Source organism: Delphinus delphis, chromosome 2, assembly GCF_949987515.2.
Source record: "Delphinus delphis chromosome 2, mDelDel1.2, whole genome shotgun sequence".
Lineage (NCBI taxonomy): Eukaryota > Metazoa > Chordata > Mammalia > Artiodactyla > Delphinidae > Delphinus > Delphinus delphis.
The window spans coordinates 1,026,048-1,050,676 of NC_082684.1; the positions used below are offsets into that span (position 1 = coordinate 1,026,048).

A 24,629-nucleotide genomic window follows, 5' to 3' on the forward strand; every position below is an offset into this window, starting at 1 on the left:
GTGAAGACACTAAGTCTGAGGAAACTTGTTAGGGCAGCGATAGGAAGCCAACACGCCCAGGGTGACGACGAAACCATCTCCGGCACTGCCACCCGTCCTGGGGCTCCACGCCTTGCTGGAGCGGGCCACGGGCTCCACCAGGGGAGCCCCGCGACTTCTGCTGCTGTGGTGGTCCCAGAGGGGGAGACCTGGTGCAGAGGAGAGGCCCTGAGACCACTCGCAGGACAGAGGGCCGGCCAGCCCAGCATCCTGGACCCACCCCATCCGACTGCGGCCTCATGAGACACCCTAAGTGAGACCAAGAGACCTGCAGGGTGAGCCCAGTGAGGCCCTGGCCACGAAGTCCTTTAAGGCCGCTTGGGGCAGAGAACTCCACAGCACTTGTCACCTCTATCGCAACTGTTGGCACTTCAGCATGGGAGGGGGTCCTCCTGGCCAGCACGGAGCCTGGCCCAGAGCAGGTTCTGGCCTTTGACACCTATCCCCACTTCACCAGGGTCCCTGAGGAGGAGGGGGAGGGAGTCGCGGTGTCCCCCAGGGCCCAGCCTACCCTCACGTCCACCCTTCTCCCCCACGTCTTAGGACACCTCCCCCAGCCCCAGCCTCCACCCCACATCCCTGCGGCCCACCACTAACCCTAGGGGTCTAGGGATCCTGAGAAAGGCACAGGCCTGGAACAAGATTACACTCAGGGGACCCCAGAGACAACGGGGTGGGGGCCTAGCTGCATGATCTTGGAAGGCTTCCTGGAGGAGGGGCCTGAGCTGAGGCCAGGATGGGCAGGTGGGGTCGCAGCACCTCAGCAGCTGGCTCTGGGAGGGAGGCAGAAACCCGGGCGTTGCCCTCACCCTGGGCCTGGGGGCGGGGGTTGATGACCTCATCCTGCCCAGAGCCCCCCTCCCTCACGGCCACCCACACACGCTGCCCCCAGTCAGCCCCTGAGTGTCAGTCACCAAGTCCGGGGGATGGCGCCGCACCTGCCGCCCTCCTTCCACCCCGCCCCCCACGGGCTGGGAGCCTATCATCACCTCCCTTCTTCCCCTCCTCCCACTTCCTCTTCCCCTCCAGCTTGGTCTCCCCAAAATGCAGCCCCATGTTACCCCCAGCCCAGAACCCACCCACCCACCCCTCAGCCTCGGGGCACAGGCAGACACCGTGGCAGGCCAGGGCCAGCTCCTCGCAGCTGCCCCACCCTGCCTTCTCAGGCCCTGTTCCGCTACAAGCTCCCTGTGCGGAGACGGGTGGCATCACCTCCTCCAGGAAGCCTCCCTCTGTGTTGGGAACCTCCTTGGCTCCCGCAGGCTCTGGGCTTCTCCCCATCACGGCATCACCCCCGAGTTACACGTGCCCCTGGGGGCCTCCTGGAGAGGCAGTGCTCCTGGCCTGGGCGGGCACCAGTACCAAGCAGTTCATGACCAGAACCTCCTCGCTCCCGGAAGATCGCTGGTCCCACCTCACTGCCCCCTGCAGGCAGGCACCCAGCTCCCCAAGGGGCTAGGCTCCCCAGCCCAGACCCCTTCCACCCAGGCCAGCTAAGGGGCTGTCCATGAACCAGGCCCCGAAGGGGGGACTGCCAAGGCCTCACACCCCTCCCAGGCCACCCACAGTGGCCTGTCTCCAGGATGACGGCCCCTGGGGGGAGTGGGCAGCCTCTCCTGGCAGCCCAGAGGGCCATCTTGGAGGGCCACTCTGCTCTGTCCCTCAGGCCCCGCCAGGTGGCCTCTTGGATATTGGGCTGGGGCAAGTCACCCCAACCGGAGGTGGTCTCCAAGGCCTCAGGGGTGAGTGTTCTGAGGAGAGGGCAGCCAGACGTCCTCCCAGGCCTGTTTTCTCATCCCTGGGCTGGTCATGACTGTCTGGTGGGCACTGGGGAGGGCGCAGGAGCCGTGCGCCCCAGACCTGGCAGGCCGCCTCCCCAGGACCCACAGGAAAGGCACCGAAGACAGACACGCGGGGCTGAGTCGTCTATTAGGAGGGCGGTGACCTCGAGGCCTGGGCCTCCAGAGTCACGTTGTGCCAGAAAGGCGTGCTCCGGACCAGGAAGGCTTGGAAGGCGCTGCTGGACTCGGCGGACCTCGGTGGATGGGGTAAGAGCACGCCCTTGTCCTCGTCCTGGGACACCAGCTGGGCCACGATCTGCGCGAGGTCCTGCGTGGACGGCGGGGTCAGGGGGCAGGGCGAGCAGGGCGGGGCGGGGCAGGACAGAACGCTCGGCACACCCCGCCCTGCGCACCCTGTAGGAGAGGGTCGCCCCGGCGAGGCCCGGCCTCTCGCCGCCACCCAGCACGGCCAGCCTCCAGCGCTCGTCTATGCTGACGTGCCAGCGGCGGCTGGGGGCCTGCTCCCCTGCGTCTCGCACACCTGCGGGGACAGGGCAGGGGTCCGCGCCGGCCGCACCTGGGGGTCCCGCACCCGCCTCGCGGAGGGGGACGCTTCCAAAGTGCTGTGTGCTCAGCCTCCCCAGTGCCGGCGGGCGGGCAGGTCCTCAGCCTCTGGTCCTGGGGCCTTCCGTGGCCGTGCCCGGCGGCTCGGCCCCTGGGCACCCCGGCCGGCACCTGCCCTGCCTTCCCATGCACGGGTCGGCCCCCTGGATGCTGGGGGCATTACCGCGGAGGTCGTGGCCCTCCGGCTGCTGCCCGGTCCTGGCCGGGCAAAGCTAGCCCACACTCTGGGGAGGCCAGACTGCGGCCGCCTCAAGAAAGGCGGACCCAAAGGTCAGCCTCCTCCCCAGACCCCTCTAAAATGACCATAAAGAGGCGTAGGGTGGAAAATATCGCTCAGGTGTCCACAGGGACACAGGAACAGGCAGTGAGGCACGGGTGTTAGAGGGCTGTCGGCAGAGGCTGGAAAGCGGTTACTAACTGGGAAAGACCAGAAGTGCGCTGCACCCCTGCAGGAAGCCTCCCCCCAGGGAGAACTTCCCAGGCGGGCTGTCCGTGAAAGACCCTCAGAGCCTCTCCTGCTCTGCCCAGCCAGGGAGCCATCCCATTGCCTCCCTGGGGGAGGCCAGGAGGTCACCCTCTGGAGTGCCACGGGGGCAGGGAAGGGTGCCATGCTAAAAATAAAGAGAGGATTAAGACAAACTCAGCCTCCATTCCTCAAAAAATTAAAAACAGAGCTACCATATGATCCAACAATCCCACTTCTGGGTATACATCCAAAGGAATCGAAAGCAAGTCTCAGAGAGCTATTTCTGTACTCATGCTCATAGCAGCGTTATTCACCGTAGCCAAAGAGTGGCTGCAACCCAAACGTCCATCAACGGATGAATGAATGAGCCTAATGTGGTCCATCCACACAATGGAATATTATCCAGCCTTAAAAAGGAAGGACATTCTGGCACAGGCTGCGATACGTGTAGTGAAACGAGCCAGTCACAGAAAACACAAATATTGTTTAGTCCAGGGAGCCCCAGCTCCCCCACCCCTGCCACAGGCTGCACAGCAGGAGGCGAGCGAGCCCCTCCCCATCGCTCTCATTACTGCCTGAACCACGCCCCCCCCGCCCCCCGTCGGTGGAGAAATTGTCTTCCATGAAACCGGTACCTGCACCAAAAAGGTTGGGGACCGCTGTTTTAGCCCACTCGTACGAGTTACCTAGGGTCATCAGATCCGTAGAGTCAGAACATGGAATGCTGGCTGCCAGGGCTGGGCGAGGGCGAGGTGCTGCTTCAGGTTTGCAAGATGGAAAAGTTCTGGAGATGGGTTTCACAACAATGCAAATATACTTAACACTACTGAACCGTACACTTCAAAATGGTTAGGATGCCCCCCCCCCAAAAAAAGTGGATACTTGGACCCAGAAACATGCACAGAAGGAGGATGATGTGAGAAGACGGCTGTCTGCAAGTCAAGGAGGGAGGCCTGGAAAAGACCCTTCCCTCGCAGCCCTCAGAGGGAACCAGCCCTGCTGACACTTTGATTTTGAACTTCTTGCCTCCAGACTGCGAGACAATACATTTCTCTTGTTTAAGACAAAGAAAGTGAAGCCCCCAGCCCCTCCTCCCACTCTGCACGAAGAACGGTGGCAGCCTGGCTAAGCTCCCCTTCTGCGCAGGAGAGGGGAGGGGTCCTTTCTGGGGAGAAAGGCCAGTCCCAGAGAGGAGGCCTACAGACACCAAGAGAGGGGGGTGCCCAATGCGGAGCAGCCCAAACCTGCCCGATCACCCCACAAAGAGCGTGACCGCTGGTGAGGCGGCCCCTGGCACACGGAGCCTTCAGCCAGCCCTGCACGCCCCACTCTTCAGTGTAGACCAAGAGCGGCCCCGCCCCCAACCTGAGAACGTCTCCAGTGTGAAACACAGAGGCCAAACCACCAACCTGGGCAGAAGGAACTCAGAGGACAGGGGGCTGTTACAGGGAGCAGAAGGAAGCCGGCCACCTCCCCCTGTAACTGTTGTTCTCCTGGATCCAATGTACCTATGAAACAAGAAGAGGATGACGTGAAGAAGGGCTGTTCAGAGAACGGGGGGATCCAATGTACCTATGAAACAAGAGGATGACGTGAAGAAGGGCTGTTCAGAGAACGGGGATGAGCTCTTTCGAGTTAAAAATGCGACGTCAAAATTTAAACTTCTATAGCAGGTGCTGGGGTAGGCTGTTGACCCTAGTTGGTCACTCCCTTCCTGTAATCGAATCCTACGCCTCCCCTTTAACGTGTGGCGTCATGCCGGTTCCCACTAGACTATATTTTCCTGCCTCACTGCTGCTGGGCGGGTCCACAGGGTGCTGACAGCATTCCCAGTGTAGTCTGAGTGGGCCTCCTGACATTCTGTGTCCGCCCGAGCACAGGCTTCCCTGGGAAGACCTCTGAGGGTAAGCGGCATGGAAGACACACAACCTGCGAACAGAAAAACAAAAGTTTGCTGTTGTGAATCATGGAAATTTTGGAGTTGTTTGTCACGGGGCATCATTACAGCAAATGCTGATAATAGAAGGACGGGCAGCAAAGCCCAAAAAGGCAAGGTAACAAAGTATGAGAAAATGGGAGAGTCAATCACACGGGCCCACGTCCAACTAACAGAGTTTCCAGAAAGAGAGTCAATCACACGGGCCCACATCCAACTAACAGAGTTTCCAGAAAGAGAGTCAATCACACGGGCCCACATCCAACTAACAGAGTTTCCAGAAAGAGAGTCAGTCACACAGGGCCACATCCAACTAACAGAGTTTCCAGAAAGAGAGTCAATCGCACGGGCCCACGTCCAACTAACAGAGTTTCCAGAAAGAGAGTCAGTCACACGGGCCCACGTCCAACTAACAGAGTTTCCAGAAAGAGAGTCAATCGCACGGGCCCACATCCAACTAACAGAGTTTCCAGAAAGAGAGTCAGTCGCACGGGCCCACATCCAACTAACAGAGTTTCCAGAAAGAGAGTCAGTCACACAGGGCCACATCCAACTAACAGAGTTTCCAGAAAGAGAGTCAGTCACACAGGGCCACATCCAACTAACAGAGTTTCCAGAAAGAGAGTCAGTCACACAGGGCCACATCCAACTAACAGAGTTTCCAGAAAGAGAGTCAATCGCACGGGCCCACGTCCAACTAACAGAGTTTCCAGAAAGAGAGTCAGTCACACAGGGCCACATCCAACTAACAGAGTTTCCAGAAAGAGAGTCAGTCACACGGGCCCACATCCAACTAACAGAGTTTCCAGAAAGAGAGTCAATCGCACGGGCCCACGTCCAACTAACAGAGTTTCCAGAAAGAGAGTCAATCGCACGGGCCCACATCCAACTAACAGAGTTTCCAGAAAGAGACAGAGCAGAGAAGATGAACACACACACGCGCACACACGCCACGGAGGGAGCAAGGCTCCAGATTGAAGGGGCTCACACAGGACCGAGAAAGGGAACAGACTGGCACCAGAGGACAGTGTGGTGATATTTCAGAACCAGGGCAGGAGGAGAAACAGCCTGACTTCCAGAGACTAAAAAGCAGGGCACGTGCAAAGGAGGAGAACTCCGCAGGGTCCAGGGCACCAAGCAGCCCCACTGCAAGGTGGAAGCAATGCAACAACGGCCTAAAATCCTGAAAGAAAATTATTTGCCACCGAGAATTTTCACCCAACCAACGTATCACTCAAGTATGCAGGTAGAATAAAGATATGTTCAAACTTTAAAGTCTCAGGAAATTGAGTGTCTTCAGAGGAGCTGCATTCTGAGGAGCTGCGAGATGGGGGGCTCCAGCAGACAAGGGGGGAGCTGGCAGGAGGGACGCCCAGGGCCCAGGAACTGGGGTCCCAACCAGGAGCGGCAGGGAGGGTCCCTGGATGAGGCAGGTACAGGGTGGCACAGAGGCAGGGGCGGTGGAACCCCCAGACCTGAGGGGTCGGGTCGTTTGTGAGCCGAGTGTCACAGTTTCTCTGGAAAGTTTGGGAAAGAATCGATAATCAGTGCACAGAAAACGAAGAAGAAGGGGCAGGAGGGCGCGATTATTACCTCCAGGGAAAAAGAGAAGCGGTGGGAGAAGGGTAACCTTGTCACTTTGAGGGAAACTTCCCCACGTTCAGCTGTCGGCAGGCTTCCAGGGGGTCACTGGGGAGCAGACATTCGCAGCAGATTGAGGTAAAAGGATGAGCCGACTCCGGGTCCGGGGAGGGGAAGGTGTCTTCAGGGCAGGTGCGGCCCGCAGTCCCTGTGGGGGGCGCCGGCAGATGCGGGCAGCTGGGCCATGACCCGCAGGGCCAGGCAGGGCTGCTGTTCTCAATTATGTGCCCGCAAGTGGTAATAAAACGGACACAAAATGTTACAAACAGATTGAAGCAATTAAGTAGAGTGACCTAACAGAGAGCACGCACAGGGGACCCACATTCTCACCAGCAAGAGGAACCATCGTGCACACTGGCTGGGCTCCAGGCCACGGGCAGAACAGACTCCCCCGTGGGCCCGACTGGAAACCAGAACAAGGTGCTCCTGTGGGCACAGATGGGGGAGTGGAAGGGAAACCCAGTCCCCGGGAGCGGTCAGGGAGGACTCCCCCCCGCCAGGAGGGTGGCCAAAGCTGCCCTCTGAAGACATGCGATAGCTTCAAACGCTGGAAGAGTAGAAAACAGCCCTGGAACTGGAGGGACAAAGCAAACAACTCAGGAAGCTAGGAAAACAGCAACAAAAGCAGTTCACGGAGAGTTTAAAGACAGAATCGGGAAAGGCTGGTGAATAAATTAAAGTGGAAAAACAGTGGGCAATGATCACAAACTGGTTCTTTGCAAAACCAGTAAAACAGCTACTGCTTCCCTTGTGTCCTCCCCAACTCCACACAGGTCTGTCTTTATCATGTTTTTTCCTTTTTTAATTTTAGTTTTATTAGAGCATACTTGATTTACAATGTTTTGTTACTTTCAGGTGCACAGCAAAGTGAGTCAGCTATACATATATTCATTCTTTTTCATATAGGTTATCACAGGATATTGAGTAGAGTTCCCTGTGCTGTACAGTAGGTCCTTGATTGTTATCTACCTTGTATATAGTAGTGTGTGTATGTTCACCCCAAGCTCCCGACTTATCCCTCCCCCCAACACGTTTCCCCTTTGCTAACCATATAAATGAACTTATTTACAAGACAGAAACAGAGTTACAGATATTGAAAACAGAAACAATCTTCCTGGAGCGCCAATCACTTCCTTGTTCAAAACCATTCACTGGCCTCTCCCTGGAGTTCTTTGCCCACTTGCCATGTCATCCCCCTCTTGGGCCCTCATCAGGCTAACTTCTACTCATCCTTTAAGACTCTGGAAGCACGTCTTTGCTCTCCACTCTGCTGCCAGGCTCTACCAGATAGCCCCACTACCCCATCCCCTTTGTATGCGTGTACTGTAGCACTCACTGCCTTAATTGTAACTCTGCCTGCCTCCCTAACCAGGCTGAGGACTTCCTGGGAACAGAGGTATATTTTAACCCGGTCACCTAGCAGAACACCTAGCCCATACTAGCTGCTTAGAAACTTTAATTAATTCACGCTTTCTCTGGGTCCAGAAATGTCATTGATCTAAAGCAGAACACAGTCATGACCCAGCCACCTGGATCTGCTCAGTGAAGCAAAGCAGAGGTGGGCTGAGATGCAAGCCCAGGGCCCCAGACAGATGCCAGAGCCTTTGCTGGACACTGGTTTCTGCATGTGGCAAATACTAAGTTGGGTCAAGTTGACGCTAACAAACCGAGGCAGAGCCATTCTGACAGCCGTTTCTGTTTCCAAGTGAACACTGCATACGGGAGATGCTACATTAAGGTAATTATTTTACACAAAATGTAATCAATTTCCCTGTGTTGCCTTCTCTCCAGCAAATGATTTTGCATAAAGCAAAGTTTAATGTTTTGGCCTGGCTAAGAGGCTTTATCTTGGATGGAAAAAGAAGTGCTTCGGAAACCTTGCCAGAAATTTCCGAATATCACTGCGTCTTCAAATATCGCATTACGCTGATCAGTTTTTGTTGACTTCCACATACAGCATTGACTCAATTCCTTTGCAAATCACTCCATTCTTTGGACCTCATTTTCTCCATCTGCTAGTGTTGGAGGGTCCCCTGCGGAGGCGGGGTGCGCTGTGTCTCACCGTGAGGACGAGGACACTGGAGTGGAAGCCCCGGGGAGCACTCCCTGGCGCGAGCCCTCCGAGTCCGCCGTCAGCCCCGCCAAACAGCCCGGGTCTATCTTTGTCATTTTTGCCAATCTTTTCACATTTAGCTCCCATTTCGTTTCTCCTTTATGAACTATAAGTCCATAGACTTAACACACTTTTCTGCTCAGTTTTAAAAACTGTTTTCTCTTTGCTATTAAGCATCTCTTCACAGATTCCGGTTGGTAAACATTTGTATGTTCTAAATATTAGAAGTGTTTTCTTCCAGAGTGTCCTGTAACACTCTTGTGTCTTTGATTGTACTAGCCTTTAAAAACGGCAGTCGATTTGTCAGGATTTTCCTTTATGGATTTGGCCTAAAATGGGCATTTCCCACTCGGATTCTAAACACTGCTACATTCTCCCTGTGCTTCTGTGGTTTGGTTTTAATGGTTAGCGTGTGTGCGCGTGTGTATGTGTGCGCGCGCGCGTGTGTGTGTGTGTGTGTGTGTGTGTGTGTGTGTGTGATGAGTGGGGGGGATCTACTTAACGATCTTCTAAATGGATAGCCAATCACCCCAATACCATTCATTGAAGTCTGTTTCCCACTGCTCTGCAGAATCTCGGAAATTAAATTCCCAGATTTAAACCAGGGTCCATTTCTGGACTGTTTGTGCAGGTCATAAGTCTCCTTGCCAACTTCTGCCCCAGCGCCACACAACATGCACTGCTCAGAGCAGGCAAGGGAGGCCCTGCTCTTCTTTTTTTTTTTTTTTCCTGCTCTTCTTTTTTAAAACTCTTGCCTGGGGACTTCCCTGGCGGTCCACTGGGTAAGACTCCACGCTCCCAGTGCAGGGGGCCTGGGTTCAATCCCTGGTCAGGGAACTAGATCCCCCATGCCGCAACTAATGATCCCGCGTGCCGCAACGAAGATCCCGAGTGCCACAACTAAGACCCGGTGCAGCCTAAATAAATGAATATTTAAACGAACAAACAAGCAAACAAAAAACTCTTGCATGGCTTCTTTGGCAAGTAAAAAATTTTAAAATCTCTAGTTTTTCAAATTATGTTGTCACTCTGCAGTAATACACTGTCTTCTTTTGCCCTCACTGCAGGGGTACCCCGCCTGCTGCTCCATTCCCTGGAGAGCGCCCACCAGGCCGCCTTGCTGTGTGTGGAGGGGCGTCCACCCGCCCTGACCCCAGAGCCCACGGCACGCTGGCGGCGTCTGGCAGCTGAGCACCGCTGAACTAATGCCAGGCTGTTGACAGTATGCCTCCTCCCACTTGTGGGAATATTCCACCCTTCTCTCCGCACCCTTCCATGTGCGTGTCGAGGGGCTGTGTGGTTTGCAACCCACTCTGACAACAGCTGCCTTTAACCCGAGTTAACCGACAGTGCTAATTCCCCTTCTGCCGCGTCTCCTGCTTTGTTGGTCTTGCCTATTTTAGGGTCTTTCTCTGTCTTCCTCTTCTGGCTCGATCAGGTGCTGTTTCTAGCCCACTTCCCCTCCACTTGTTCAGAGGCAGTTCTCTTCCTAGTCTTGTGGTGTAATCAAAACCCGCCAAGCCCACCTGAGCCTGAGGTTGACAACCATCTCCACCGGCTTCTTAACCAGCGCCGGGGGTCTAGAACACTGACTCGCCAGCCACTCGAGGGGACCACGATCTCCAGCCTTCTTCAAGCTTCCGGATGACTGCAGCTCTGACTGGCATCTTGGAGTAACCTCACGAGAGACCCCGAGCCTGAGCCACCCAGCTAAGCGGCTCCCAAACTCCTGACCTATAGAAACTGGGACAAAAATATTTATTATTGTTCTGAGCTGCTGAAATCTGGAGACTTCTGTTGCGCACTAACAGAGAACTGATACGCTGCCAGAAACGCTGTGTACCTTTAAGATAACATTTTCAAGATTCATGAAAAACATTTTTTTTTCTAATTAGGATTGCCGTGAATTATTTATTTTGGGAAAATCTGGCAGGTTTAAAACACTAAATCTTCCCACCCAATAATATGATACAACTTTCCCCTTAGGAATTCTCTGCCATTTGTCACATTTTATAGTGTTCTTCACATAGGCATCAAACGAGACACAGTTATTTCTAGGACATCGTAGTTTCTGTTGCTAAAGTGAACGGATTCTTTTTGCTACTACATTTCCTGGTTGGTTATTTTTAGTGCATTGGAAACTATTAAGTTTTGAGTGGTGATCATATATCCAACCTTCCTCTTCCATTAGTGGTCTTTTAATTGTCCTGCGTGGATTTTCTGGGTAGACAGTATGCTGGCCACACACGGTGACTGCTCCAGGTATGCATGGCTCATTTCATCCTCCTGACTCTGAGCAGGCTCCACACGCTGTCTCATCGTCATGGCGATGCCGTGCCCGCCGCTTGACGCTTCAGGAAACACATCCACCGTGCGCTTTTAATGCTCCCCTTCGCCACGTTACAGAAGTGTCCATTTCTTCCCACCTTGTTAAGAATCAACAGGTTTTGGTTTTTATTTTTTTAATTTTCTTATTTATTTATTTTTGGCTGCCTCGGGTCTTCGTTGCGGTGCGCGGGCTTCTCATTGCGGTGGCTTCTCTTGATGCGGAGCACAGGCTCTAGGTGCGCGGGCTTCAGTAGTTGTGGCATGAGGACTCAGTAGTTGTGGCTCACGGGCTTAGTTGCTCCGCGGCATGTGGGATCTTCCCGGACCAGGGCTCGAGCCCGTGTCCCCTGCGTCGGCAGGCGGATTCTTAACCACTGCGCCACCAGGGACGTCCCCTCAATGTATGTTCATCGAGCACCTGCAACGTGCCGTGCACCCTCCTGGCGCTGGGGACAGAGCTGTGAGGAGCAGAGGCCCTGCTGTCCTGGACGGGGTGACCCTTCGTGCTCGTGCAGTTTGCTGCTTGGTTCGATTAACCTCCTGCACGTTCAGGACTTTTCGACCTGTGCTTCAGTTAGATGGCGCACCCCTCCGTTCCGTTTCTCTTTCCCTCCTCCCCACGCAGCACTGGTGTCAGGGGGATGCCCTGCGCAGCGTGAACCTCGTCGACGGGGAGGACTCGTTTCTTAGTTGCTTGGGGATGCCTACCCACAAATCCTTCCTTAGGGCAGATCCAGGCCCACTTTAGAGTTTCCTTTGTTATCAGTCTCTTCAGGTTTTTGAAAATCAATTTGTAACACGGATTCCAATCGTCACAGTTCAGGGTCCTTGCTTTGCTCCTCACGTGGCGAGACCCCACAGTGAAGGCCTCCCGCCGCCTGTGGGCGCTGGCCCTGGGGGCTCGGGTCCCACTGGCCTCAGCTGTGTTTGGGGCACTCCTGGGTCACCCCAGGTGAGGGGAGGGCTGTGCCCACCACGGAGGAGTCCCTGCAGCCAGCCCCCGGGCCTGCACACGAGGCCCCCTCCGTGGAAGGGCGGTCCCACCTTAGCCCGGCCTTAAGCCCAGTTTAGTTTAAAACTAATGGTAACCACGTGAGAAAAACGCAAAGGAAGATACATGAAAAAACCCAGGAATCCACTACCCAAAATGAACAATGCCGTACTTGCTTCCGATCTTTTCCCCCAAGAAATAAAACATATTGATATGGTCTCGTGCAAGGCTCCTCTCTCCACCCCCAGTGAGGGAGGTAAGCTGGGAGCCCGGGTTTGCTCCCCGCTTTCCGGTCCTGCCACCAGCAGATGTGGCCACAAACCACGCGAGGCACCAGGCTGGTCTCTGACGCAGGTAACCGGGGCCACGGGGTGCGGAGTGCTCTTCCGCGTGCTTCTCCCTTAACCTGCTTTTGAGACATTTCCCCGTGGACTTGCAGGGGCTAGTCCATCAGCTGTCACTGCTGTGCTGCCCTCACCTGAACCAACAGCCCCCATTACCTCACCACCCCCACTGTGGGGACAGCAGGCTGGACACGTGGGCTCCTGCGGGGCAGCTGGCGTCTCACCTTCTCCAGGCGCTGCCTGGGGCCGCCCCAGAGCTCCCACCAGCAGGGGTGCTGGCTCTGCGCCCCGCATCTTGGCCAGAACTCTGGCCTCTCATGTTTTTGTCAGTTGAACCTCATTTATTTCCCTGACATCAAATACCTTTTAGTTTTCTTTCTAGCCAGTGGGGACTCCCTTTCTGTGAAGGGACTGTACATTCTGGGGACCATCTGCCTCTCTTGCAGGCGCGCGTGTGGTGTGTGTGTGTGGTGCGTGATGTCTGTGGTGTGTGTGTGTGCATGTGTGTGTAAGGTGCCCCTCTGGGCCTCACACTGGCGCTCTGTCCGGTGTGGGTGTTGGGACAGGGATGGGCCTGGGGCTTCCTCAGGAAGGTGACTGGCGTGCACGCTGTTTCCAGTGCAACCTGCTGTTCCCGGCTGTCTAGGGTGTCCAGCCCAGACTGGCCCGAGCCCTGCAGGGCCAGCAGTTGGAGCACCAGGCCCAGCGTGGCCTTGCTCAGCCTCTCCCCGTCCTTCTGGAACTTGTTCTGAAGTGCCCCTCCGGGCCTCTAGCCCTACTTCCGCGCTCACCTGCGATTCATCTAAGCCTCTCAGGGCCGCGTCCTCGGTTAACCCAGGACCAGCCGTGCTCACCAGCCCTTCCTCCGGGGCCAGGCCAGACCCTACTCATTACAGGAAGCTCCACTTCCGGGACCTGGAATTTGTTTTGCTTCGCCCTGTCCCATAAGGGACCTCTTGTTCCTTCTTTCTTTTCTTCCCTTTTTACATAGTTTCTTTACTGGGATGAAATGCACATCACATAGCATTTACCATTTTGACCATTTTTAAGTGTACAGCTCACTAGCATAAACACATTCACATTGTTGTGCGACCATCACCAACATCATCTCCAGAACTTTCCATTTCCCCAAACTGAGGCTCCGTCCGCATTAAACTCACTCCCACCCCTCCTCCAGCCCTGGCACCCACACTTCTACTTTGTCTCTAAATCTGACCCCTCTAGGGACCTCATGAGTGGACCATGTAGCGTCTGGCTTATTTCACTCAGGTCATGTCCTCAAGGTCCATCCATGTTGTGTCACGTGTCAAAAGGCCTTTCCCTTTTAGGGCTGAGTTATCCTCCCATTGTATGTTTTCGCCACACTCAGCCGGCAATGAACACTTGGTTTGCTCCTACCTTTTGGCTATTGTGAATAGCGCTACTGTGAACATGGGTCTACAAGTACCTGTTTGTGTCTCTGCCTTGGATTCTTTGAGATATTTACTCAGAACTGGAATTGCTGGATCATATGATGATTCTATGCTTAATTTTTTGAGGAGCCTCCATACTGTTTCCCCTGGTGACTGTGCCATTTACATCCCACCGGCAGCGCGCCAGAGGTCCGACTTCTCCACACCCTCACCAGCACTTGTTCTTTTTTTAGATTATCATTACAGCCACATGCTAACAGGCGTGAAGGGCTATCTCACTGCGGCCTTGACTCGCGCTGCCCTAGAACTAATGTAGTTGAGCATCTTTTCGCGCACCTGCTGACCCTTCGTGGATCTTTGGAGAAGCGTCTATTCGAGTCCTTTGGCCAGTTTTGAATCGCGGTCTTGGTTTAGAGTTCTCTATATATAAGGATATTAATCCCTTAGCAGACATGGACTTGCAAATGCAGTTGACTCTTGAACAACATGGCTTTGAAGCGCATGGGTCTGCTCACACATGGGTCTTTTTCAATAAATGTGCACCAGAGCAGCGGCCCCCAACCTTTTTGGCACCAGGGACCGGCTTCGTGGAAGACAATTTTGCCCTCGGGGTGGGGAGGGGGATGGTTCAGGTAGTAGTGCCAGTGATGGGGCGGATGAAGCTTCGCTCGCTCACCCACTGCTCACTTCCTGCTGTGCGGCCCAGGTCCTAGCAGGCCGCGGACTGGCAGTGGTTAGGGTTAGGATGTGGAACTTCAAATACAGAGGGTCAACTATAAAGTTTTACTCAGATTTTTGACTGCTGGGCAGGGGGTCGGCGCCCCTAACCCTCAAGCTGTTCAGGAGTCGATTATGCTTTCTCCCATGCCGCGTGCTGACTTTTCCCTCTGTTGGCAGTGTCCTTTGATGATCAAAAGTTTTTAATTTTGATGAAGCCCAATTCATCTATTTTTACTTTCGTCGCCTGTGCCATTGGTGTCATATCCAAGACATCATTGCCAAATCCAGCGTCAGGATGTTTCCCCCTGTTTTCTTTTAGGAGTTTTATAGGTTTAGTTCTTATGTCTATGTCTTTGATCCATTCTGAGTTAATTTTTTCACGTGGCATTAGGTAAGAATCAAACTTCATTCTTTTGCTTGTAGATATCCAGTATTCCCAGCACCATTTGTTGAAAAGACAGGGAATTCCCTGGCGGTCTAGTGGGTAGGACCCTGTGCTCTCGCTGCCAAGGGCCTGGGTTCGATCCCTGGTCAGGGAACTAAGGTCCCACAAGCCACGTGGCGTGGGCAAAAAAAACCCCCCAAAAACAAAAAAACCGCCTTCTGCCGTTGAACAGTCTTGGCAACCTTGTCAATTATTATTATTTTTTATTTCCGAAATGCAAATATAGTTTATTACAAAAAGTTTATTATATTCATAAATTATAAGAGAAAAAACAATGAAGTCATTTCCGAAGATGTCAAAAAGGGACTTAATATAATTTAACAAGCATTTCTAATTCAATAAAAGTTATTAGCGTATTACAACAAAAAGAATATAAGAGAAACTAAAAGCAACATTAGATTAGATTAACAGTGAGACACTAGCAGCCATTCCATTAAAGTCAGGAAGACAACGAGACTCACCATCACTGCTATTCAAATCACGCAGGAAATCAATTTAATAGGCCAACTAAAAACAATTCTCAAAATATTAGAAGAGACAAACTTTTCACTATTTTCAGATGTTATCATTGTCTTCCTAAAAATTTCAAGAAAATGAACTGGGAGAGGACTTCCCTGATGGTCCAGTGGTAAAGAATCCACCTTACAATGCAAGAGACACGGGTTCAATCCCTGGTCAGGGAACTAAGATCCCACATGTTGTGGGGCAACTAAGCCCGCGCCACGACTAGAGAGCCTGCGTGCCTCAAATCACAGTGCCCACGTGCTCTGGAACCCGCACACCACAACCACAGAGCCCACGTGCCTTGGAGCCTGCACGCCACAACTAGAGAGAAGCCTGTGTGCCTCAACAAAGAGCCTGTGCACCACAACGGAAGACCCCGCATGCCACAGCTAAGAGACCCAACACAGCCAAAAATAAATAAAATAAATATTAAAAAAAAGGTTAACTTGTTTTTTTTTTAAAAAAAAGAAAATGAGCTGGTAAATTATTAGAAAAATAAGAGTGTAGTATAATAACAAATTAGAAAATAAATATTCTGAAATAAGTAGCTTTCTGTATACTGGCAACAGATAGAAATATAACAGAAAAATCCATTCACAGTTGTGACAATAAAGCGGTCAAATATCTAGGAGTAAGTGTAAATTTAAAATAAATGAATAAAATCTATATGAAGAAAATTGTTCAACATTGCTGAAGAACACAGAAGAAAACCTGAACATGTGGAGTGACATACCATGTTCATAGATGAGGAAATTCGATATTGTCAAGATGTCAATTTTCCCCCAAGTAGATTTTTAAATTCAAAGAAATTCCATTAAACATATACTACATTTGAAATAGTGAAAATGCATAATCTACATAAAAGATGAAAATAGTGCAATGAACATCTGTACACCCCTCACCTCAATTTACCAGTTGTTAGCATCTTGCCACCTTTATTTCATCTCAACTACTTTTATTTTCTGAACGTTTCGAATGTAAGTTGCAGAGAGCAATGTCACTTTGCCCCTGAATACTTCAACGTGCATCTCCTAAGAATTAAGGCATTTTGACACAGCCATACTCATCAGTTTCACACTTGAGACAGTTGACAGTAATACTATAGTTCCACCAAAAACAGTGCTTGTCAAATTTTACTGTACATGTGAGCCACCTGGGGATCTTGTCAAGATGCAGGTTCTGATCCAGTGGGTCTGGAGTGATGGCTGAGGCTCTACATTTCTAACAAGTCACCAAATGGTGATGATGCTGCTGGTCTGCCAGAACACACTTGGAGTTCCAAGGGTCCAATATTGTTCCTTCTATACCCCCTTCCCAGGTTATCACTCCTCTCTCCTCGTCTAGAGAAGGAACCATTGTCTTAAACTTGGTGTCGCTTACTTCTCTGCATGTTTTCATACACTCATTAGATATAGGTACCCCTTAACTATACACCCTATGTTTTCCATATTTTTGAACTTTACATACGGTATCACATTGAACACATGCTTGGGCAACTTGCTATCTTCATTCAGCATTATGTGAGGTTTATCCTTGTTGATAAATGTAGTTCTGAGCCATTCATTTTAACTTCAACAAATCTTCGCCAAGGAGATACGGCTGGCGGGTAGGCTGGCTGCAGAGGACTCGCAGAAGTGTGGTGATGGAGGAGTTGGTATCTGGAGTTGGGCATTAACCAGGCTGCTTCATTTTCCATTGTGAGGTTGTAATTCACAAACAACCTAGCTTATACAGTCCTGGAGGTGGGGATTCCAACATCAAGGCTCCAGAATATTCGCTATCTGGTAAGGGTCTGCTTCCTTGTTCATGGATATCCTCTTCTTGCTGTGCCTTCATGTGGCGGAAGGGCCCTTGTCAGTTATTCTGACTTTGCTCATGGTGTATATTTTGCCTTGATGGAGGGTTTTTTTGGTTTGTTTCTCTCATGTGGTTAAATGTATCTCTTTGCTTTTATGGCTTCTGGACTTTGAGGCTTGGTTAGAAAGGCTGCCCCTACTCCACGGTTATAAAGGGATCTGCCCAGGGTTTCTCCTCATACTTTTATGGTTTTATTCTTCTACATTTAAAATGCTGACACATTTGGAGCTCATCCTGGTACTCTGTGAGAGGTATGGCTACAACTTCCTTTCTTCTAGACAGCTGCAGCGTCCCAGCGTCAATCAAAAACACCACCTCCCCTCCCCAGCAGCCCCGGATCTGAGGCGCCACCTTCCGCCCACACTGAGTGTCTGCAGGCGTGTGGGTCGGTTTCTACCTTTCCTGCTCCACACTGTGGTTCATGCATCTCATGACAGGACACTATCGCCTTGATAATCGAAGCTTTGTGATATGAGTTCACGTGAGAGCTGAACCTATTCTTGCTTCGTTTTCTGTTTGACCAGTTTGCCGAATTGACAAGGGAAGATGAGCTTTTAGCAATTTTGATCGTTGATGACACTGAGCTGTGAAGCGCCTGGGGAGAACCCTCTGTGCTGGTGAGTCTTCCTCTCCAAGAACATGGTGTCTTCCCACCGCCAAGTCCCTTGGTAATGCCCTGGAGTGTTTTAAAGTTTCTCTCAAACAGGTTTGCACTATTTCCTGTTAAGTTTATTCCTGTTGTCAAATGTGCCTTTTTCACTCATTTATCTTCTAGAGTCTGTTTACATCTATAAAGACTACTGATTTCCGAGCAGTTGTCTGCACCCTCTTCCCAAACCCCCTGCTGTGGGTGGATTCCAGTCCACTTTCCTGTGCTGGCGGGGCGCAGTCACGTGTCTCCCGTGATGCCGGCATCACCTCCTCCGCAGTTGCTCGCGTTCTCCGCCCCTCTTGCTCGGCTGCGTGGGCCAATGTTTCCAAGATGGCGCAGGTCACCTCGCGGATGGTGACACATCTCCAGCTCTGCTGTGCTCTGCCTGGCACTGTGCTCCTTCTGACTCCTTTCTTTCCAGGTGTTTTGCTCTCCTTCATGACAGAGATCTTCCCCGAATGTCTGGTGCCCTTGGCTGTTAATTCGCGTTTAAAGCAGGGACTGGGGCTTCCCTGGTGGCGCAGTGGTTCAGAATCCTCCTGCCAATGCAGGGGACACAGGTTCGAGCCCTGGTCTGGGAAGACCCCACATGCAACTAAGCCCGTGCGCCACAACTACTGAGCCTGTGCTCTAGAGCCCGCGAGCCACAGCTACTGAGCCCACGTGCCTAGAGTCTGTGCTCCGCAACAAGAGAAGTCACCCCAATGAGAAGCCCATGCACCACAACGAAGAGCAGCCCCCGCTCGCCACAACTAGAGAAAGCCTGCATGCAGCAACGAAAACCCAACACAGCCAAAAATAAATAAATCTAAAAAAAAGAAAAGAAAAGAAAAATAAAGCAGGAACTGATAGTTGCTATCAGTGTGGGCAGACTGGGGCAATAAAGCAGGGACTGATGGTTGGTATCAATGTGGGCAAACTGGGTTCTGGCAGCTGGGGCATTCCTGTTTCTGCGGCCTCAACCATGCAGCTGGGAGCTGACTCTCCAGCTCTGCCCACTCTGTGGCCGCCTACTGGAATGTGGTTGCCACCTCCTGTTGGTCGGCCCTCCAACCCAATTCTGTCCTGTGGGTTCTTGCCTTCCTCAGAGCCCTCTGCAGTCGTTTCGGTGGGACTCCTCAGAAGCAGAAAGGCACAGGTTTGCCCAGCTTTCTGTGTGAGGCTGGACGTCTGCAAACCCTTGTCAGGGTAGGTCTTCTCAGACCTAGGCCTCAGCCTGAGGTTGCTGCCCTTCTGTGAGCACGTGTCCCCACCATGTGGGGCTCTGGGGCCCTGCAGTGACCACTGCAGATGAGGGCGGCTCTCGTGGGCTCGGGCTGGAAAGGGCAGGGACCAAGGGACTGGTAGGGCCAACCTGTGCCAGCCGGGCTTGTCCCTGAAAGACGATGCCTGACAAGGCCCAGATGTGGGGAGATCCCTAGGAAGAGCCTTCCGTGCCGAGGGTGCACCAGGAGGGAACAAAGAGGATGGACACCCTGCAGGACAGAGAGACAGCAGCCTGGTGCGCCCGTCAAGGCCACGGCAAGTGGCTGACATCGCCCAAGGGCTGGCAGCAGTGGAGGGAAGAAGCAGGATGACACCGGAGGAGCGGCCAGGGTGTGGGGGACACTGCAGGGACTCTGTGCCCCCAAGTCAGAAAGCTGGGAGTCTGCGGAGAGGGGTCTGCACCCCTTCCCCACCACCCCAGAAGCCCCTCTCCTCTGTGCCATGTCCTGCCTCCCAGCCTCATCCCCACACCCCCCTTACCCACAGGGGCCCCCACCTCCCGGAACTGCAAACTTGGCAGGTCGCCCCTGCCCAGGAGCCGCCCGGCCCCTCCATGGGCAGGTGCGCGGTGGGATGGCCCCATGCCCCGGCCCCTCCCGAGGAGTCCTTGCCCCCGACAGGTACACGCTCGTGTGTTCTATGTCCTAGCTGGCCCATCCTGAGATGTCGGCCTCATGGAAGCTGAGGGGCGGCTGGTTTCCGGCAAGGGCACAGCTGGTAGGGCACCTGGAGCCCGCTTTCCTTTTCCACCACCTTTTCACGTAAACCTTTGACCTCGAGAACACCCACGCAGACGGGTCGAAGCACACAGCTCCACGGGCTCCACTGAGCCTGGCCTGCCACAGCCCGGATCCTGACGCCCAGGGAACAATACAGAACTCCTGGGGGCGTGGCTTCTGTTGCTTGTGAAGCGCCCCCGGGGCCAGAGCAGCTGTGTCCTGTCCCCTCACCGCTGCACGGGGACCGAGCAGCTGCCCACCCACTGCCCACCCCTCCAGACTGGGGCTGTCTCAAAGCAAAGCCTCCAGAAACATTTTGGCCAGACTCTGGTTGACAGGTCCTCCTGACGACTGCCCGCCTACCTGGTCAGCAAGACACCGTCCCTGCTCCGGAGGCAGAGCACCCCATGACTGGGATCCCTCCGCTCGGTGGTGCCCAGGGTTGGGTTGGCCGGCAGAGGGGCAGAGCCCACAGCTGTGGGGGACAGGAGGGGCCACGCCCACCTTGGTGCCCACCCAGGGCTCTGGGAAGAGAATGCTGACGCTCTGCATGGCCGCCAGCCCAGCACCTGCTTCTTACCAGACGCTGTTCGGCCCTACCCCAGCTCGAGAGGCCCCTCTCCACCCACACCTCCCCGGCCAGTCTCCGGGGTTTCCAGAGAGGAGCCCGGGGGCCCAGAGGCCACAGCCCGCTTCAGCTTACCCAGTCCTGAGTCTGCAGCACCTGCTGACTGCTGCTCGGGGCCCCGGGCTGGCCCCAGGCCACCGCTGGGCTTGGTGGAGCCGAGGGCTGCCCGTTCTCTTGGGACGGCTGCGACTCTGGCATCTTCCCCAGGAAGGCCTTAAACAAACGCTTCCCGCTGTCCATCTCCAGCCCCTTGGGGGGCTCGCCTGCACCTCTGGGGCTCTGGGGGTAGGTGCCCACGGCTACCTGGGCCCCTCGGGCAGAGGGAGGCCGCGTCAGGATCTGCGGGGCTCATCTTCCAGCCACTGCCCAGACAGTGCTGGGTGGGCCTCAGCCAGGGACACCCAGCAGGGTCGACCCCCTTGGGTGTCCTGGGTCCCCAGCTCCTACAGCCATTCTTCTCCACATGGTCAAGCCAGGCCGGAGCAGCTGGGCCGCCGCCCTGCCCGGCCTCCTGCAGGCTCCCCCAGGGACGCCCCCTCTCCCACCGCGGCCCCAGCTCCTTGCATGTGCCCCCAGACGGCCCAGGTGCGTCTCCTCAGGACCCTGCCTGCGGGGCGCACTGAAGGCGCGGAACGACCAGACGAGAAAGAAGGGCCCCCCCAGCTCTCCCCGTCTCCCCCCTCCCGACCCCTGTGACGCCCGACCCCTCACCTCAACGCCCCCGGGCCACACCCCAAGGTCCAGGCTCTGCGCCCCCCGCCCGCACGACCACGCGTGAAGACGCCGCAGCAGACGGCAGCCGGCCCCTCTCCACTCCATGGGGTCTGGGGATGAGGAGTTCGCTGAGGGGTGGCAGGGCAAGGGTCATGGGGACACACGGCGAGCGTCAAAGGGAGGGAACCAGGGGAGGTGGCGGCCAGCGGGGGAGGGGCGGGATACACTACGGGTACGGAGGTGGGGGAGAGGTGGGGTACACAAGGGGTGCAGGGGTGGGGAAGGGGGTGGGGAGGGGCACACTACGGGGACGGGGTGGGGGTACACTGGGTGGGGGCGGGGAGGGGCGGGGCACACTACGGGGACGGGGGCGGGCCCATTGTGGTGGGAGGGTCAAAGGGTGGGGCCCACAGCGGTTCTGAAAGGCCCGAGGGGGCGGAGTCGAGCCCCACGAACTTCCGCTTCGACAGGCTCCGCCCTGCCGTTTCCGCTTCCGGCCCGTTTCCGTGCCTGCGTCCTGGTCTCGGTTGTCAGGGGCCGACCGGGGTTCCGCTCGCCACGCGGACCTGGTTCCACTCCGGTGTCCATGGCCCGGGGCTTCATCTCGGGCTCTCGAGGAGTCCCAGCCCCGCGCCGCTCGGAGGGGCTCGCCTCGCAGACGCCCCCGGCCGTCCGCGCCCTGACCCCAGGCCCCCTTGGGTCCCCGCCTCGCGTGGGGGCCTCGGAGCGCCGGCCCGCGACGGGCGGGCGGAGCTCGCGCCTGGACGGACGGAGGGGCCGAGGCTGCTCGAGAGGAATCACACAGCAGGCGAGGGAGGGCCTGGGAGTGCTCCCCGCGTTTATTAGTGTCGCATCAGCACCTTAAAATACTCCACGTGGTCACATAACGTGAGATTAGAATCTGTTTTCCAAAAACGCTATTTACATTAATCCTGTTTTCCATTAAAAAAAAAAACACAAAAACCTAGCAACACGTACATCCTAGAAACCAAACAACGCACAAAGAACTGGACGGGGGGGGTCTGCAGGAACGCACGGCGGCACCCCTTAGCCTCCCCTGGGGGAGGGACCCCCAAGCCCAGTCCTCAGGCCCCTGCCAAGGACTTATCTTCCTCTCCACCGGAGGACAGGACGGGTCTCGGGAGGGGTCAAGGAACAGGTGTAGGGGTCAGGCAACTGGCCTTTGGGAGCAAGTGGCCCGGTCTTGTCATGAGGAACCTGTTCTGGGACAAAGGCCAGTCAGGTCTTCATATCTGGGAGTGAGGACAGGGCAGCAATGCTGGCCCTGGCTGCTCTGATCTGCCTGCCGCTGCACAGAGACCTTTGGTTCTGGGCCCAGAGTCCCTCTCCTTCCGGATCTGCAGCCGTGACACTGACTCGGGACACCGGCCTGCATGCCCTGAGGAGATGGGGACCCAGGGGACCAACACAAGGAGGGAGAAGCAGTGGCCCGGATACAGGGCTGGAGCTCACCTCCACGGGACCTCAGCGAGGGCAGAGCTTGCCCACACCATGCCACCAGGCCCACGAGGAGCCTGGCCTTACCCGAATGTGGCTGGTGGCTTAACCTTTGAGTCCTAAGGACCACTGGTCACCCAATGGGCTGAGGACCCCTGCTCCTGTCCTGTGGGTCATGGTCTGGGGCCCGTGTTCCTCACTTGCCCCCACCGCCCTCCACGTGCTCACGGCTGCACTGGCTCAGTCACAGACGGCTTTGGCTTCTGCATCACCTTCCTCCCAGGGACAAAGTGCTTTTGTATGTATCCTCAGAACAGCTCCATGAGGTAGGCTGGGGAAACGTGACCATCCCCGTTTAGCCGATGGGGAAACCGAGGCACCAGCGTGAGCAAAGCCCAGGTCTCCAAGTGAGTTATGGTGGTTGGGGTCATCTGCACGACCTCCTGGGCCCATAAACAGTGTGGCCGGTGGGCCCCGTGGCACTGGACAGACCACAACTGGGCTCTGCAGGCCCAGCGGCACAGGGTGGAGGTGCTGGGTGTCTTCTCCTTGTGGGTACAAGGACACAGGGAGGCGTGAGGAAGACAGCTCACGGTAGGGGTGGATGGGACAGCCCCCTTTGGCCCTTCTTCTAAAACTAGCTCTGCAGCTGGAAAGCTAAGTCAAGGGTGTGTCACCTGCACCTCCTTCCCGTTGAGTGTGACCTTTGGAAACGCGAGCAGTAACCAAGGCCCTGAGGCCAGTGGTGGGAACGAGGGGGGAGGCTCAAGGTCCCCAGGCTGCTTCTGAGTGTAGCCGCAGGCAGATGCTGCACAGGCCGCCCAAGGGGTCCTCAGCTCAGCGGCCTGCACCCTCCCCCAGGTCCTTCCCAGGGAGGGGCAGGGCCCCTGGTCCAAGGCCATGTCCAAACGCTGTCTGCCAGCTAGGTCCAAGGCCCTCAGCCATGGACACTCGGACCCTGTACAGCCACCTGGGGGAGGTAAGCAGGTAATAAAATAAGCCACTTTCCATCCACTAAGTGGGACCCCTCTGTGCCACAGGCTGTTGGTGAGGCCCGTCCTCCAGAAGAGCAGGAAAGGCCTGCAGCCTGTCTGCGTTTGGCACTGTTTCTGAGCACAGCATGTGTGGCTCTCGGCCCTAGGAAACTGGGCTCACAGCCCCCTGGGTGGGTCACCACGGTCCTACCGCCACAGCTGCCAAGGGGCAGGAGCTGGGGGGCTCTTCCTGTGGAGTGCTGGGGTGCAGGCCTGTGGGGTAGTGGGAGGACTGGCGAGGACCCTGGCCTCAGGTGGAGGGTAGGCTCGCCCCCCTCCGCAGGGACCCAGACCACAAACATCTCCGTCCTGAGGAGCCCGGCCTAGAGGTGGGGCCCCAGCTTCACCCACAGCCCCAACGGGGCTTGGCCCCTATGGTCTGGCCGCCTTGTCTGAGCTCTAACTGGCCACATTAGTGTTTCAGAGGACGAACACCTGGCTGCCTGGCCAAACACCTCCCAGCCAGCACGGGGGCTGGGGTGGGGGCAGGAGGTGGCAGCTGCGGAAGCCACCGTGCCCACTAAGTCTGGGGCAGGCACAACTCGCAGAAGCAGAGCGGCGCCGCGGGGACGGCCGGGGGGGAGCAGTGGGTGTGGGGGGCGGGGACCCCGGGCAGCACAGCTGCTCTGCCTCAGCCCTAAGGGGCTGTCGGGGCTTCAGAAGAGCAACGTCTTTTTGGCAGCTGCATTGCAACATGTATTTGAAAGCATTAAAAAATCCGCGACTATAAAACCGCCACTGCCCCCTGTGGCTGGAGGTCACTGGGACCCACGAGTGGGCGGTGCCGGGGCATCTCCCGCCTGGTTGGTGGCTGGGGCCCAGGGCTGGGCTGACTGGCCTGACTGGCCTCTGTTCTGCCCAGGACGCCCCCGACAGAAGGCTGGCCTTTGGCCTCTGGCCACCCAGCTCGGTGCCTGGGCACACAGGCAGCCGGGGGTCGGGGTGGCCGCCTGCCGG

General features: G+C 55.4%; 1 protein-coding gene across 1 annotated transcript; it reads right to left on the reverse strand.

The window, feature by feature from the left end:
- Nucleotides 1-1,968: 1,968 nt before the first annotated feature.
- Nucleotides 1,969-21,378, reverse strand: TEX22 (testis expressed 22). Its single transcript, XM_060006402.1, has 7 exons — nucleotides 21,178-21,378; nucleotides 20,542-20,769; nucleotides 10,924-11,026; nucleotides 4,320-4,452; nucleotides 3,597-3,694; nucleotides 2,234-2,361; nucleotides 1,969-2,148 (listed from the first exon to the last, which is right to left on the reverse strand). The coding sequence occupies exons 1-7, from the start codon at nucleotides 21,283-21,285 to the stop codon at nucleotides 1,969-1,971; spliced, it is 978 nt and encodes a 325-aa protein (XP_059862385.1). The 5' UTR covers nucleotides 21,286-21,378.
- Between the last annotated feature and the right edge of the window lie 3,251 nt (nucleotides 21,379-24,629).